Consider the following 18141-nt stretch of genomic DNA (forward strand, 5'->3'; position numbering starts at 1 on the left):
CCAACCATTTTGTTCAGAATACAGCATTTACTTTCAAATCTTTTGGATGTCCAGAATATTCATTTTTACTGATCACATGTACATTTTCACAGAATTATCTGTGTGGTGCACATTTTGTTCTCAATAGAATGATAAATGTGGTGCACAAACCTTTTCTCTAGAGAATGTTCTGTGCAACACTTTTTCATTTTTTTCAATAGAAAGCTCTGTGCTGCGCACAACACTTTCCATTAGAAAATGATCTTTGTTTTAAACAGCATTTTCAATAGAATGCTCTGTGCTACACACAACACTTTCCATACTATTTTTTTTTTGCAATAGAATGTTCTGTGCTGCGCACAGTAGTGTCCACAAAAAAAGATGATCTTTGATTTCAACAGCAATTTTTCAATAGAAAGCTCTGTGCACATTAGACAATGATCTTTGTTTTAAACAGCATAAAACAACTCGGACAACTCTTTCCATTATAATTTTTGTTTTCAAATGGAATGTTCTGTGCCGCGCACAACACTTTCCTTAATAATACATTTTTTTCAAAAGTCAATAGAGTGTCCATTGGAAAATTATCTTTGTTTTAAACAGTATTTTTTTCAATAGAATACACTGTGCGGTGCACAACTTTTTCCATTATAATTTGTTTTCTTCAATAGAATGCTCTGTGCCGCGCAAAACACATTCCATTGGAAAATGATCTTTGTTTTAAACAGTATTTGTCAATACAATGTTCTGTGCCGCGCACAACACTTTCTATAATAATATAATCTTTTTTTAACAGTAAATAGAATGTTCTGTATTGCGCACAACCTTTTCATTGGAAAATGATCTTTGTTTTAATCAGCATTTTTCAATAAAATACTCTGTGCGCAAACACTTTCCATGATAATTTTTTTTGCAATGAAGTGTTCTGTGCCGCGCACAGAAGTTTCCATAACAAAAGATGATCTTTGTGGTAAAAGCATTTTTTTCAATAGAGTTCTCTGTGCTGCGCACAACACTTTCCATAACAAAACAGACCTATCCAAAGCACATAATTTACTGTGCAAATCATATAAGCACAAACATCACCTGAAAAAAAATACTGGCTTGATCAAGCTCTAAAATGGTCAGAGAAGCATATAAAGAAATGAAACAACTATGATAATGCAGAACGGACAGGCTTGGTGCATACTTTTTATTGAAAAAGATCAGCACGGGTGGTAAATATATAAAATTCCATAATTAATAATAATTCCAATTTTAAATAATAGGCTGTTAGTAATACAAGTTTAATATCATTTAAAATAACACATCAATTGCTTATGTATCATGCTTTCATTCTACATCGTGTACGCACGTATCACAGTATACTTATCTGTCTTGTAAATAACACTTACTACCTGAAAAATAACAGTAATACAAGTTTAATATCTGGAAAAATATGTTAAGCTACTCACGATACAAAACATCATCATAATATCAAAAACATCAATGCATACAATTTATAAAATATAGTAAACATATTGTTGTAAAAGAAGTGCAAATGTCTGTCCAGTTAGATTAATCATATCAACACAGACCTCGGAAAGGATAGTATGTGTGAAGGAACACTATAAGGTATGCTCGATTTTTATAGTTGTAAACTGATTTTAGAGGAATTAAGCCATTTAAAGTCGTCGTTACATTTGATTTGATATGCTTGTTGAAGCTTACATAATTTAAGACTTCAATAACAAAATAATTACATTTGTTTAATAGTTGTTAGCAAGTTGTAAGCTTGATACTTAGATATAGCAAATTGAATAATGATAAAACAGAGTAAGTTTCATTTTAGTTAACTTCCTCTTTCAAAATCACTCGTGCGAACAATATCTAGATTGAAACATATGTAACTGATGCTCAAATTTCATTAATTCAATTAGGGGAGGCAAACTTGAGACTTTATCAATTAAAATAACACATCAATTGCTTATGTATCATGCTTTCAGTCTACATTGTGTACGCACGTATCACAGTATACTTATCTGTTTTGTATATAACACTTACGGGCTGAAAAATAACAGTATTACAAGTTTAATATCTGGAAAAATATGTTAAGCTACTCACGATGCAAAACATCATAATCTCAAAAACATCAATGCATACAATTTATAAAATATAGTAAACATATTGTTGTAAAAGAAGTGCAGATGTCTGTCCAGTTAAATTAATTATATCAACTCCGACCTCAGAAAGGATAATATGTGTAAAGGAAGACTATAAGGTATGCTCGATTTTTATAGTTGTAAACTGATTTTAGAGGAATTAAGCCATTTAAAGTCGTCGTTACATTTGGTTTGATATGCTTGTTGAAGCTTACATAATTTAGTACTTCAATAACTAAATAATAACATTTGTTTAATAGGAAGATGTCAGCTTGGTTCTTGAATAATGATAAAACAGAGCAAAATTGTTTTTTAGTAATTTCATCTTTCAAAATCACTCAGTGCGAACAATATCTAGATTGAAACATATTTAACTGATGCTCAAATTTCATTACTTCTCTAAGGAGAGGCAAGTCAAGCAAAAAACAAAACTCGGGGATTCGCATGATCTCCAACAGGAGCTAGTCGGCGTGCGTCAATGGGACAAATGATACCTGATATGCATGATCTCCAACAGGAGCTAGTCGGCGTGCGTCAATGGGACAAATGATACCTGATACGTATGATCTCCAACAGGAGCTAGTCGGCGTGCGTCAATGGGAGAAATGATAACTGATATGCATGATCTCGAACAGGAGCTAGTCGGCGTGCGTCAATGGGAAAAATGATACCTGATACGCATGATCTCCACCAGGAGCTAGTCGGCGTGCGTCAATGGGACAAATGTTACCTGATATGCATGCATCACTCGCCAGTCCATACTTAGTCAAAACGTCATTATCGAAAGTTGAAATCGTTTGTCATAGATTCCAGATTGTGTCAATTTTGAAAAAAAAAACAAGATATAAAGCAGATCTGCTACTTTCGGTATATGAGGTGTAAGCACACGCGGAAATGTTGGTTATTGAATTACAAAACATCGTCGAAATTTCCGATTGTGGAATCAAAGAACTTTGCAAGGTGTTTTGTATCATTTCCTTTGAGATGATTTTGAAAATAAAGTTATGCCTAAGGTGCTTATAGTTTGATTAGACATACATAGCAGAGGTGCTAATCCTGCAATGTTCTCTTGTGTTATACAAAGACATGTTTCATTTAAGCAAAACATCGGAATGACCGTAATCATTTTATTTTCCTAAGTTTTGTGCCCGAGCACCCTTTGATATACAAACAAAGAGATGTTATATGATTGCCAATAAAAACAAACTATTTAAATGACGTGGATAAAAATTATAGGTCGCTGTACGGCCTTTAACAATGAAACAATCTATTCCCATTAGCCAGTTATACAATGAATATTCAACTTGTAAAACCAGGTTTATATGTGTGCATCACATCTCACCATGTTAATTTTTTCACGAATTTTATGATTGCTTCATTAGATATGTGGGTTTTTTTATTCATATAAAAAGCAAGGATTGTTTTGTTATTGAATAATACCAGCCGAGAGATTAAAACAAAACGTTAGTTAAAACGCCTTTTGGCAATTAAAGTTTTTGCAAACAAACGCTAAAAATATTTAGAAACAAAAGCGGACAACTTAACTTTGAACTCATGGTCCATACCGAATAAAATAAAATAAAACAACGTTACCTAATTCATTTATATGATTTTTAGGTTAAAAGCAACTATATGCACAGGATTCATTTGTTTTTAATGGTTTGATTTAGAAGAAAAAGTTGGATGTAGAAGAAAAACCATGGTTATGAAATACAAATAATTACACCATAACTAACACAATTCTATATTAATATTCTTGTAATGGTTAGAAAATACATCAAATAACACCATTACAAACTTAATCCCAGTTTCATATTGTATTTTTAGAAATTTAACTGTGACATCAATTTTTGTGGCGTTGATACATTCGTGTGACGAACAGTTCATTATTCTATTGTGCTGTATTTATGTTCTGTCGTAAATTAATTTTAGGTGATCGTTGTTATTCTGTGGTTTAAATGTTGAAATGGATAATTATATTATTTATTTATGTATTTTTCTGTCCCGAATGTTCTTGCATTTATTTGTAATTTATTCCTGTCACGTAATGTTGTCATTTTAACAGATTTTTTAACATTGCTATATAAACGGGAGGTTTGGCTAGCCATAAAACCAGGTTCAACCCACCATTTGTTCTTAAAATGTCCTGTACCAAGTCAGGAATATCGCATTGTTATCACATAGTCCGTTTTTATGTATGTTGACGTTTGTTTTTATAGCAGTTCAATGTTTCTGTTGTTCCGTTTTGTTTCCTCTTATAGTTGATGTGTTTCCCTCAGTTTTGGTTTGTGACCCGGATTTGTTTTCGTTTAATCGATTTATGACTATTGAACAACGGTATACTACTATTGCCATTATTTACGTTAAGCTTGGACTTCACTAGTGTAATTATTTTCCTGGATCAAATATTGATACAGGTTAAGAGGAAACATTTGATATATATGTATGTATTATTGCAAATGTTTAAACGACACATGACAATTTTGAATATTCATAATGTTCCAAACAAGGCAACAATGCGTTTTGTTTAAAATTTGATATAAAATATTTCTTAATGTATTGCAGAAAGGTTGACGACATAATGAAAAACAACATCGGTCTGACGGTTAAATTGGAATACGTATAGCATGCGGTTTATATCGACTTATTCAGATGGGATCCCAGTTTTCTTGTTCATTACCAGTATACTAGATGTCAATTCTTCATTTTTTTAAAAGACATTTTAGACAAGATACAAGGGGCACTGGAAAATCCAACAAAAACAAACAACACCATGTTAAAAAAATAAACGATAAAAGGACAAACAACAATAACAAAACTATACAAAGAAAACTAAGACCTAGCATCCGTCGTGTTGGTCATGAAAATATCCATTGTAAGTCTTTTGTGGTAAAATAGGAAAGCTTGTTGTAATGACAAGTGGAACATATTCATAGTTATATGGAAAACAAATATATCAAATATTTCAACCAAACTATGATCGCGGCGGCAAAGCCATTTAAGGGATGCCACTATGATCGGGTCCGAAAAGCCATTTAACATGTTTAAGGGATGCCACTAACATTAGTATTTGGATTCAATGTCTTCTGTGTTATCAGTAACCCTCTATCATGAAAATCGTGATTTAGTTATTAAATGTCTGGTTGAAATCAGATAACAGAGGAAATGGAATCTAACAAAACCTATTCAAACACCTCAACATTTAATTGAATGACCGGCGCACATACACAAATCTGAATCATGGAAATATATACTTTTATCATAGAGGTTGTGTATCAAAGTTGTCTGTATTTAATGGTCATTGTTAAATATTTTGCCTATAGTTACGAGGTGTCTATTATCCGAACGAGCCTAGAATTTAAATATATTTCAAAATCATGTCTGTAGTAAATGACTGTTTTGACTATTTGTCACTTACAATACACGTAGATAATACTTACAAATCAAATCTCTTTTCTTTTCTGAAAGACGAAACAGATCAATGGTGTCAGTTTCACATGTATAAGTGACAGATTCCCAAACAAATATACTGATAGATGTGTTGTCGTTAACTCAAATAGCATTTCCAAAGCAAAACAAACGGTTTCGAATAAAATGTGGTTGATTTACTTCATTTTACCACCTATTGTTGAATTATATTGTGAGTTAACCACTCAAAATCGTTATGGACAAAGACAACATTATTATAATAACATTAACGGCATTACATTTTCAGACGTGTATTACGACAACTTATGTCTCTTAGGTGATGATTGACTCAGCAAATATGAGTATCTAAAATTAAATACAAACGTAAAATGTCTAAATTGAAAAGTATTCGCTGCATTGAGAGCTATGCATTATGCTTCTATTGAACATTTTGTTATCAATTATGAGGCTGTTTAGTGTTCTGATATTTTATAGTGTGTTCTTTCTATGTTGTAATGTTACACTATTGTTTCAGAAAAAGGGTGAAAGTTTGGTACCATTAAAACGTTAAATCCCGCTGAATTTGTTTGCCACTGTCCTAAGTCAGGAATCTGATGTTCAGTAGTTGTCGTTTGTTGATGTGGTACATAAGTGTTTCTCGTTTCTCGTTTTTTATATAGATTAGATCGTTGGTTTCCCCGTTTGAATGGTTTTACACTAGTAATTTTTTTGGGCCCTTTATAGCTTACTGTTCGGTGTGAGTCAAGGCTCCGTGTTGAAGACCGTACTGTGACCTATAATGGTTTACTTTCATAAATTTTGACTTGGATCGAGAGTTGTCTCATTGGCACTCATACCACATCTTCTTATATCTATGAATATCTGAAACATAACTGTCGAAAAGGGGCAAATGTCGTATCGTAGAACACAGAATTCACTGTTAAAATATGATGAATGTATGTACGATTTGCCGTTCATTGTTGAGGATTGTGGTTAAGCTGTTCAATGTTGTTCCGGAATTATCAACAAAACACAACTGCAATGTTTGACCAAGATATGAGTATATTATTTTTATGACCTTAGTTATTTTCAAAAGTTCGGCATCCAAGTAACTAATATACGTCCATTCATATCACTGATGGCACACGCGAATATTTGGGTATATATATATATATATATATAAAATAATCAAAATTGTTCTTTTGAAAAGGGATAAACTATAAAGTAATACCTCCTGTTTGGGGCACGCTCATTAAAAAGATCACACGTTGTCAGAGAGTAATACATTTTAAATAACATCCATTGAAAATTACACAACATCCTGTAAAACTTTAATCACAAGGCCTTTTGAATTCACTAGATAATAATACACGAGTTTAAGAAAATATGGTTTCTTTTTACATGTAAAATACACATGTACTGAGGTAATTTAACCTTATTAAAGTTCTTCTTTAATGCCATGTCTTTAATTTTGACAAAACTTAATTCATCAACCTAAATTGTAACTGCAACTTTGGAACACAATTCCTTTTTTAAAAGGCTATCAGGGATTGCTATGGAACTTCTATAATATTAAATTCTTCATTTTACAAAACATAGGTGTCATGCATATTACATGATATTTTTTTAATCCTACAAGAAATAACTTTCTTTGGTCATCTTATTTTTTTTTTTTATTTCAAAGGTTATATTCATTGTATATTAACATGCACACGTATAAAAATTGCGGTTTTTATCCAACGCAATCATAGGTTTGAACGTTGTTTTCAATTTAGACTTGTTTATATTTTTCCGTTTGGGCTTGTATTATATTTTCCGTCGGGTTTATATGATCCGTTCATCCTATTTTGACTCTTTAAAATTCAAGAGTCTATCCTAAATTGAGGTAAATTATATGGCCTTCCAAATACCGTTTCGATCCCTAACATCACTGAAGAGACATTAAATGTCGAAATCCGGATATGGTGTATTAAAATTTTTGCACCTCATGTTTGTGGCAAACCATCTTTTCCACAAGTTTATTGTTTTCTGTTTGGTATTAAATTAATATTAAGATTCATTTTGTACTAATGATCAATTTATTTGGCAATCGCCAATGGCAGTCAGCAGGGTTTAAGAACATCCGTTGTTCGACCTGTTAGTCAAATGCGTTTTGTTAAAATATACTTTTTCACTATTTCGGTCTTTTGGAAAATGTTGTTTGTGCTGTATTTAGACCCCTCTACCTAGAAATTTGTTTAACATGCACACGTATAAAAATTGCGGTTTTTATCCAACGCAATCATAGGTTTGAACGTTGTTTTCAATTTAGACTTGTTCATATTTTTCCGTTTGGGCTTGTATTATATTTTCCGTCGGGTTTATATGATCCGTTCATCCTATTTTGACTCTTTAAAATTCAAGAGTCTATCCTAAATTGAAGTAAATTATATGGCCTTCCAAATACCGTTCAAACCTATGAATGCGTTGGATAAAAACCGCAATTTTTATACGTGTGCATGTAAAACAAATTTCTTGGTAGAGGGGTCTAAATACAGCACAAACAACATTTTCCAAAAGACCAAAAAAGTGAAAAGTATATTTTAACAAATCGCATTTGACTAACAGGTCGAACAACTGATGTTCTTAAACCCATATATATGTATGTTAAAATATACTTTTTCACTTTTTTAGTCTTTTGGAAAATTTGTTTTGCACGCACACGTATAAAAAATACGGTTTTTATCCAACGCAGTCATAGGTTTGAACGTTGTTTTCAATTTAGACTTGTTTATATGTATATATATATTTAATAAAGAACAAAAGTTTGCTGGAATTCAAACTCATGTTATTGGGATATCGTGACAACACCACCTGCACTGTGTCCAGCGCTCTAAACCACAGGGCCACCTAGACTGAACTAAACATTCAGCTTTCGGTGGTCTAGTGTTACCACAGAACATGATATATTAGGCATGAAGATGTGGAATTGATTGCAGATAAGCTAAATTATCTGTCGTAAAGGATCGTAATATTTAGTCATAAAAATAATTATTTGATAAGTACGCCTAAACAAGTGACAACTCTATGACAGGTCCATCAAAAGGATCACCAGTGAATGTGATGCACGGCTGAAAACACATATTATATTCATAATAGCTCTAAATATCAGCACAACAATGTTAAATCTGCAAATTTGCAGAAGCAATTGTTTGTTCTTCCTTCGCCGGGATTCGAACTCATGCTATTGGGATATCCTGACATCACCGCCTGCGCTGTGTCCATCGCTCTAGACCACAAATATATATATGTATAAGTGTGGATGAATATGGTATTGATGATTATATTATGTTTATTGTGAAATTTTAGTTTCAATGCAATATTAAATACATTTTGGATTTCAAATTGTTGTTCAAATTTCTAGCCAAGGGGGATAGCTGTTGTTAAAAAAAGTTACTAAATTAATGAAATACAATAGATAGATACAGAAATAGGTTGTTTAAGACTTGGTCGAGTATGGTTCAGACTAGGTCGAGTATTGTTAAGACTAGGTCGAGCATGGTTCAGACTTGATCGAGAATAGTACAGACACATACAAAATTATTCAGTACTGGTAGAGTATAAGTTCAGACTGTTAAGTATAGTTCAGACTACACTTGATTAATATCAAGGAAATTTCACAACAAGTCAGACTGGTAGAGTAAAAATCAGTACAGTCGAGTAAAGATATAGGCCATTTCAGATTTTTTTTCTGGTTTGTAGTGTATGTTGCTCATTTAATATACGTATACATATTTACGTCATGTCCATAAAAACAATATTAAGGAACTTACCCACACTTGTTACATCTGAACAGGTATTTTCCTCCCTCTTTTGGTTTCGTATCCTGTTCGTAATCACTGTAATGAGCAACACAATTGATTAAAATAAAATTAAACTCTTTTTAAGTTGACGATATAAACAAAAGGTAGCAATGAAATAATGACATTCTTATCTATATCCAAAAACCTTATAGAACTATTTCTGCTTTGCATATACTTTTTCCTCCTTATTCCCGTCTCTCTTACAGCAAAAAACCGCATGAACTGATGAAGTCTTTAGATTTAACAATATGCAGAACAGTGTAATTGCGTAAGCTATATATAAAGGCAATAGTAGTATACCGCTGTTAAGTAATCATAAATCGATTTAACTGAAACAAATCCGGGTTACAAACCTAAACTGAGGAAAACATCAACCACAAGAGGAAACAAAACGGAACAACAGAAACACTGACCTGTTACAAAAACAAACGCCAACAATACATAAATTGCCTTATTTCTGACTTGGTACAGGCCATTTTAAGAGAAAAAGGTGGGTTGAACCTGGTTTTATGGCTAGCTAAACCTCCCGCTTATATAGCAATGTTAAAACTACCGCTACAATTACAACATTACGTGACATGAATAAAGTACAAGTAAGTGCAAGAACATTCAGGACAGAGACATACATAAACAAACAGTATACAATAGCCCTTCCCAACGTGTAAACCACAGAATAACAACGACAACCTAAAATAAATTAACGACAAAACACAAATATAGCATAATATAATAATGAACTGTATGTCACACGAATGTATCAACGCAACAAAAAGTGAAGTCACAGGTAAATTTCTAAAAATACAATATGAAACTAGAATTAAGTTAGTGATGGTGTTATTTGATGTATTTTCTAACCATTACAAGAATATTGATATAGGATTGTGTTACATACGATTATTCCAAACATTATAAAAATAACTTGTAGTGTTCTGTTAAGTTCATTAAATAATAATATACAAATGAAACAATTTTACTAACTTCCTTCGCTATTCGTGAATGTTACTGCTTAAGTCGTTGACCACATTATCAACAGTCGATTGTGAATGTGACTGCTCAAGTCGTTGACCACTTCATCAACAGTCGATTGTGAATGTCACTGCTGAATTCGTTGACCCCTTTATTCACAGTCGATTGAGAATGTGACTACTGACGTCGTTGACCCCGTTATCAACAGCCGATTGTGAATATGACTGCTAAAGGCGTTCAACCCTTTATCAACACTCGATAGCGAATGTGACTGCTAAAGTCGTTGACCCCTTCATTAAAATTCGATTGCGAATGTGACTGCTGAAGTCGTTGATCCCGTTATCAACAGTCGATTGTGAATGTGACTACAGGAGTCGTTGACCCCTTTTTCAACAGTCGATTGTGAATGTGAATGCTAAAGTCGTTTAACCCTTTTTAACAGTCGATTGTGAATGTGACTGCTACAGTCATTCACCCCTTCATCAACAGTCGATTTTGAATGCGGCTGCTGAAGTCGTTGACCGCTTTATCGACAGTCGATTGTGAATGTGTCTGCTGAAGTCTTTGACCCCTTCATCAACAGTCGATTGTGAAGGTTACTGCTGAAGTCGTTTAACCTTTCAGCACAGAGTCGATTTTAAATAATCTTGTGAATCGAGGATATTTTAAAAAGAGGTGGAAAATATCAAAGAGGACATTCAAACTCATACGTCGAAGACATATGGAGAACACTATGGCAAATAATGAAAATTGACGAAAGGACAAACAACAGTTAACATAAAACTACATAATCACAAGTAAAAGAAGACTGCGCAACATGACTTGATAATGTCGTTTGAAAACAGTATGGTGTCCTTAGCTTATACTATGCACAATTTGGCTTACTAGTGCGGATATTTATGATGAATGCCTTTTACATTCAATATCATGGTTATATCGTAAATCTAAAGTATCAATATGTTCTAAATCTTTAACTAGACAAGCAGAAACATTTTAACGAGCAGTATATTTACGAAAATTAAATACAGCCTAATTTTAACGCTATGGAAAATAAATTACGCTATACGTTTGCACATCATTATCAGTATTAATTACTTAAACGCAATCCTACTCGAGTTAGTGCTTCCTAACGTATGCAACGCATTACAAATGCCTTTGTAAAAGATGTAAATCAAAGCAAAATAAAACATTTGAATAAAAATGTGAGTTGGTAAAATATTTATCAAGAAAATTAAGCAAATACAGCTTTAAAAAACTGCTACTTAGGAACAATGTAATGAAGATAATTACATAATGTAACTAGTTACTGTGTCAACAGTAAAACGGTGCACTGGTTTACACAATATAAGAAACAAATTTATCCAGAACCATGGAGAGAGGGGCTTCATTTCTTAAAAACAATAATTAAGGTATACATGAAGATAATGTGTGATTCACTTAAACATTTGACAAAAAGTTTACATTGTTTTAAGCGTAAAATTAACACTGTAAAATATACAAACATATTGCCCTACCTCTTTGGTTTAGGTAACTCTTTCTCTCTGTTTCCGATATGTTGTGTACGTACTCCACTGTCAAAATAAAAATGAAGTATTTACAAGTGATTCCTTAAATGCATAATATCAAAACAAAACATTTTAAAAATGAGGAAAACAGATATTCTGTGCCAGTTTGAAAACAAGTATTCCTGAATAACTTCATAAGTTTACGTAGTGTCGAGTGCATTGTGAATACAAATAAAAATGTGCATTGTCATAGACCACATGTCTATTTACTAGAGTCCATTGTTTTTCCATTATAAACAATACATTGTTAATGACCACATCTTTTTATTGAATGAATTGTCTCCCCTGCGTCTGTCATGAAATTCAATTCAGAAATACATTGATATTCAAAAACAGAATTTTGATTATGCAAAAATACATGTCACTTTCAAATAATATAGTAATATTAAAGCATGTTTTACGACTACAGAATGTAGTCTACAAAACAATACTCTTCTCAGGTATTTCAGTAGATTTACCTTATTTTGAAGATGCCAAACAGTTGTTTGATGTCGTTATCTGTTACAGGCTTAGCAGTATACTGTATGTTCGGAAATTCGGGTATAGGCTCTATCGTCAGCTTTGCAATGTCATCTGTAAGCTTCTGTAACGACTGTAACAATTTTCCATCGTTTCGTGTCTTGTCGAGTTCATATATCTTCTTGTCTAAGTTACTTCCCGCCTTCAAATCCATTTTCCTATCTGCTATGATCTTTGTTAATTTGTCCTTTTCCGTCTTGGATTGATCCTTGACCAATGCAATCATCTGTGTGATACATTTATCAACCATATCCTTTATCTTTGTACCTTCTTCTGTAATAGCTTTTACTACTACTTCAACCTTCACATCAAATGCCTTTAAACCTTCTTCCATCGTTTTAATGTTTTGAGTTGCCTCATGTACCTTACTATGCAGGTCTTTTGTATTCTTCTCCTTCATCTGTGTTATGTTGTCCATAAGCTTTGAAAAGGCATGCCCTGTGTGACTGCCAGTCACACAACTACTGCACACTGCTACATTACAGGTATTACACACAAAACTTACGTCTTCGTTGTGTTTCTTACATTTCGATTTACCTTCCGGGATAATGTCCGAGGAAGACTGAAACTGGTGATTCTTTGTTACTTTCTGTCTTTTATGAAAGGTTTTACAATTTTCACAAAAGTATTGTTCACACTCTAAGCAGTATTGGGATCCATAGGCACTGACACAAATTTCACAAGTTTTAGAGGCTGCCTGTGCCATTTTGTCGCGTATCGTCCTCAATGTATAATACACAGGTAAGGTAAAAAACCAATGACAACAACGTTCTACATTTAAATCAAATAATGGTTATATAGGTATGTCGTGTATTTAAAGGTAGAACTGTGAAACATAAAACTTAAGTTCTAATTTGAATATATTATGAATATTTTACATATAAGACTTCATTTTATTGACTAGTGTACGGTTTTACTGATGATATTGGTTATTGACCTGGATTATTGACTTGGTATTTAAAATTTAGATAAAAAAAAGAAGTATAACATTATCCTAATAATGACAAGAGTATGTATAGATATCACACTATGGGAAATAGAATATTGTAAGTAAGATGTGTACGAGATTCTAAAAAGATTTAAGTCCATCAACATACTTTACATAGCATAAGTTTTTTTTATTCGTGAGTCCAGGTGTTTTCATTTTTATTTGTTTATATTTGTAATAAACTCTACAGTCTAATTAAATCATATCTGCTCAAAAAATGTTTTAATGGAAATGGATTTACGGTTGATATTACTGTTATATTAGCCGTTGCTAAATATAAAATTGAGAGAAAAACACAATACATATGAGGGTCACAAACATTTCTTACAGATAACAAAGAGCATAGCCTGAAGTTATTTTAAACGGATTCGAAATATCCAAATAACTATTTTGAAGTTGCCACCATAAATTGTCATCAAACTTTGAAACGTACCTATACACATGATATGAAAAAAAGTGTATATTCATACACGTTTATGAGTAAATGTATACCATAATTCTCATTTACGAATGAGTTAATATATGAAACGAATTAATTGGCTAGCTTGTTTATAACTTGTCGAGAGTGACACTTTAGATGTTTCAGGAGGGTTAGCAGTTCTGGCTACACGGTTAGCACCTTTGAATTCAAGCTACATGTAAGATCAATGCTTTAAAAATAAGGAAAAGATACCAAGTATAATCATTTAACAGTAATTCAATAAACAATGACAACACTGCATGGTAAACAATCAAAACGACCAAATAAACAAATATCACTAACAACTAATTATATAGAACAATAAAGATTTAGCAAAACGAACCGTACGAGAAACCCGAGGTGAAATACTAGTATAATTGCAATCTAAGTTTGAAGTTATTCACTTCCGGTGGAAGTTGTAAAGAAGGCATTATTAAAATATTAAATGTAGATTCATAACATTGATGTTTTGTTTTATAGACTAAAAGGAAACTAATTATTATTCTAATGATTGCTTTAAAGGTCAACAGTTGGAAGGTTAATTAAGATAGTTCATCTACAGTTATCACTAGCCTATCAACATTGTTGATGTAAGCTCCAAACCCGCTTCGGTAAGACAAGTTTGACGCCTGTCTTAATTGACTCTGAATGCTGCGGCTCGTCTTGCACTATGTCCGGCGCGCTAGACCACTCGACCATCTAGGCTCGATAAAAAATCAAGCTTTCGGTGGCCGGGTGTTACCTTTCCTCCTCAGTTTTTATCTAGCGTCGTAACACAGTACATGATATATAAGGCATGAAGATGGAATATTACAGATCAGCTGAATTATCTATCGCAGAGGACCTTACAAATTAATGACGGATTCAGTCACAAAAATAATTATATTATAAGTACGTCTGAAACAGTGACAACTCTTCGACAGATTTTATCCTTCGGATCACCAGTGATGGTGATACAAGGCTGAAAGCACATTATGTATATATAATTCGTCTAAAAAACAGCCCAGCAATGTTAGATCTGTTAATTTGCAGAAGCAAATTTTTGTTCTTCTCTCGCCGGGATTCGAACTCATATATAAATATAAACAAATCAGATACACATTCATTAAAGTCCTATTCATGTAAATGCAATCATAATATATCTTAAGATTTAAAATCTATTCAAGTGTGTTATTACAAACACAAATTGCAGGTTAAAATATATGAAACGTTGTGCATTTTTTATGTATTTCATTGCAATAGTGTATGTTATCATACTCGAGGAATACAATCTGGAGGATTTAAATAGGCTTAATGTGTATATCAGCAGAATCAGCAGAAACAGTATAATGTTTTTAAACATAGAATAATTCATGTGCTAAATTATACATCAACGTTATCAAGTACGCCATTAAAATTTATTATTACACACACATTATCAGGTAAAATTTACAACAACCTGTAGTTATACCTTGCGTTTTTTAAATGGCAAATCTAATTAAAAAACTGCTAATGGATTTAGTTCAAAATAATTTACAAAATACACAGTTCGACGTTTACCAGATATAATCAGAAATAACCTGTAGCCTGAATTCCTATTATGTTCAAAATTATAGTTATTGATTCATTCCATTATTTCACATGGTGTTTCTGTTTGGTAAATAAAACTATTTATATACAAAATATTTCGACTGAAGATATGAATTAAGAAAAAAGTCAACTAGTCATTTGTGATATAACAAAGACCGCCATGATACGCACTATATTAATGTCAATGGTAACGAAAGAAGGTACCGAGAGGAATCAAATGTAAAAATTGAAAAAAAATACTTAACTGCTATTTAATAGCCAAGGTTTTCAAAAGTTGCATATCCTTTTATGCAGTGGTAAAAACTATATAACATGTAACGATGGGTACGTTTAAAATGCAAACGAAATAGTCTATAGATATAATGTTCGGATTATAGTCGTCGACTGAATCAATTCACTTTTTTGAGTGAAGACCATTCGAGTGAAATTACATGCAACCGAATCGATTTACTCTTTTAAAATACGTAATAATATCATTTGTGACTGACATTTCAGTGAATTAACGCAAATGAAAGGATCTGATTTGTGTCTTGATGTTTAACTCGATATTGACACAAATTGATACTTTATGACAAACGTGATGATTTCAACTTTCCGATTACGAACTTCCTATTTCTCGGCAGTACAAACCCTCTACTCTAACGTATGTTTTTTTTTACAAATTTCTATTGATACTTTACAACGTGATCGTTTTTACTCGAATTATACAAACTCCAGTGGCCGCTATGTACTCCTTCCACATAGAAATGAGACAAACGACTGAAATAAACACAAAATAACATTCACAGTCCCCATAAAAAACACAATTGATATCGTTCTATGTTTTTTTTCCAAACTAGTTCAGGTATTTACAAGAATATTGAGCAAAGGAGAAGGCATTTAAATACTTTAAAAATAACAGCAGTTTATGGCAGGACAAAAAAAAACCCGAGATAAAACCTATATAAATGATTTGTTCAACTTTAATTCAAACTTAATATTCTCTAACTATTCAGTAATGTATTGTACAATTACGGTCATTAGTAATACAAACAATATAAAAGAAATCCCGCGAAGAAGAAACTTGATCCTTCACTATTTCACACAACACATTACTTTAACATCAAAAAACGACTTACTAATTTTGAATAATAAAGGACTTTGGTAATACGCCAATATGTTGTTATGAGTTGTTACGATACCTGCAATCTGAATACAAACATATGTTGAGGCATACTCAACTAGAAACCAACCAATCACTAATCAAAATGTCAAAATGTCAATACAAATGGAAACAATGAAACAGAATGAAAGACTACTAGCAGACCAAAACCAAAAGGCACCAAATACAATACTGACAAATATAAAAAAGCATACAAAATTCAATAAACAAATCTAGATGTGAACGTTTGTACTTCGAACAAATAGGTACGTTCTGCTCGTATTTGTGTCATCAGTTGTTCTTGAGTGGAAAATAGTAGTTAAACATTTTTTTCGACCCAGTTCTGCGTGTTTTATATTAATAATTCCAAGTAATTCATAATGATACAGATCTAAAAGGAGAAAAGGGTAATATCACACTCATCTATCAGTAGTGTTAAAGACTGTCATATATGCTAAGCATGATCATAAAATAAGGAGTATATCAATACAGTTGGCATATCCTGCTAAGCATGCATCAACTGCCATGCAAATACACAGTAAGTCAAAATGTTACATTTGGGAATAGGACATCATTGGCTAATTTACAGATCGGACCACTCTTCTGTGTTTAAAGATTAAAGAACGTGAAAATATGATGAAGGTAAATCCAGAAAAGCGCTTCGGACGCATGAAATTATTAATCGTGTTGTTTTCAATTTTTACTAATGAATTGAGACAAATACAAAACGTATCGGTCAATCAAATTGTCATTGTGGCCGTAAATCTTATATTGTTTCGGTTTCAGTCGTTCATCCTCATAACTTTGTCTAAGTAATTTGTGTGCAATGATCAGATCATTATAAATGACGTCTATCAATGTAAACATACAAGCGTGCAACATATTCATTGTGATATCTAAGCAATAACCGATGGAACAAAATTGATGTCGCTGCTGACAAATGTTAAGTTGGCATTTTGAAAGAAATTTAAAAGGCGTTTTTTACATGTTTTCTACATGCCTATCTTAAGCAAGGAATAAAGAGGAAGTTGAAGATCAAATTAAGAGCTTTTAGATTTTGTTCATGCCGGTATCTTGATACGATCACTGTGTGATTGAGAAACTTTTGGATGGTAACATAATATCAATCAACTAAACGACATTTCATCCTATGATGACCCATTCTTTTGACGCCGAGCAGTCTAAATTTTGTTTTAACTCAGAAAAGCAACACATGCCAACTGTTAATCTTTTAGCTTGTTGTGGCTGTGAATCGAACCAACAACCTCCGTACTCGAAGCGAATATTATACCTAGTGACCAGCGAGGCGGTAGTGTAAAAAAGGAACAACAGGGTAGTAATGTCATTATACCCTCCGGTGTTGAGGCATGGCAAAGAAATTGTTTAACAACAGAAAAAACAAAAATATTAAAACAGTACATAGCGAACATAAGACTAAGCAACCAGTACCAACACAAGCTTCATAGGCAAATTAACAGGTATTGTGTTACCATTATAACCTTGTCGAAGTTGTTAAGAATGTTCTTTTCAACTATAAGATGCTTATGCAGGCCAATTAAGTTA

The 18141-nt window shown here is 32.5% G+C and overlaps 1 protein-coding gene across 1 annotated transcript in view; it reads right to left on the reverse strand.

Moving 5' to 3' along the window:
- Positions 1-18141, reverse strand: part of LOC127731813 (uncharacterized) — a 434253-nt gene that overhangs the window by 236602 nt on the left and 179510 nt on the right. Inside the window, exons 2-3 of the mRNA XM_052240653.1 lie at positions 11851-11907; positions 9341-9406 (exon numbers count right to left, since the gene is read on the reverse strand). Of these exons, the coding sequence (XP_052096613.1) occupies positions 9341-9406; positions 11851-11907 (123 nt within the window). The remainder of the gene's footprint in view (positions 1-9340; positions 9407-11850; positions 11908-18141) is intronic.

This window comes from Mytilus californianus, unplaced genomic scaffold, assembly GCF_021869535.1.
Source record: "Mytilus californianus isolate M0D057914Y unplaced genomic scaffold, xbMytCali1.0.p SCAF_20, whole genome shotgun sequence".
NCBI classification, from domain to species: Eukaryota; Metazoa; Mollusca; class Bivalvia; order Mytilida; family Mytilidae; genus Mytilus; species Mytilus californianus.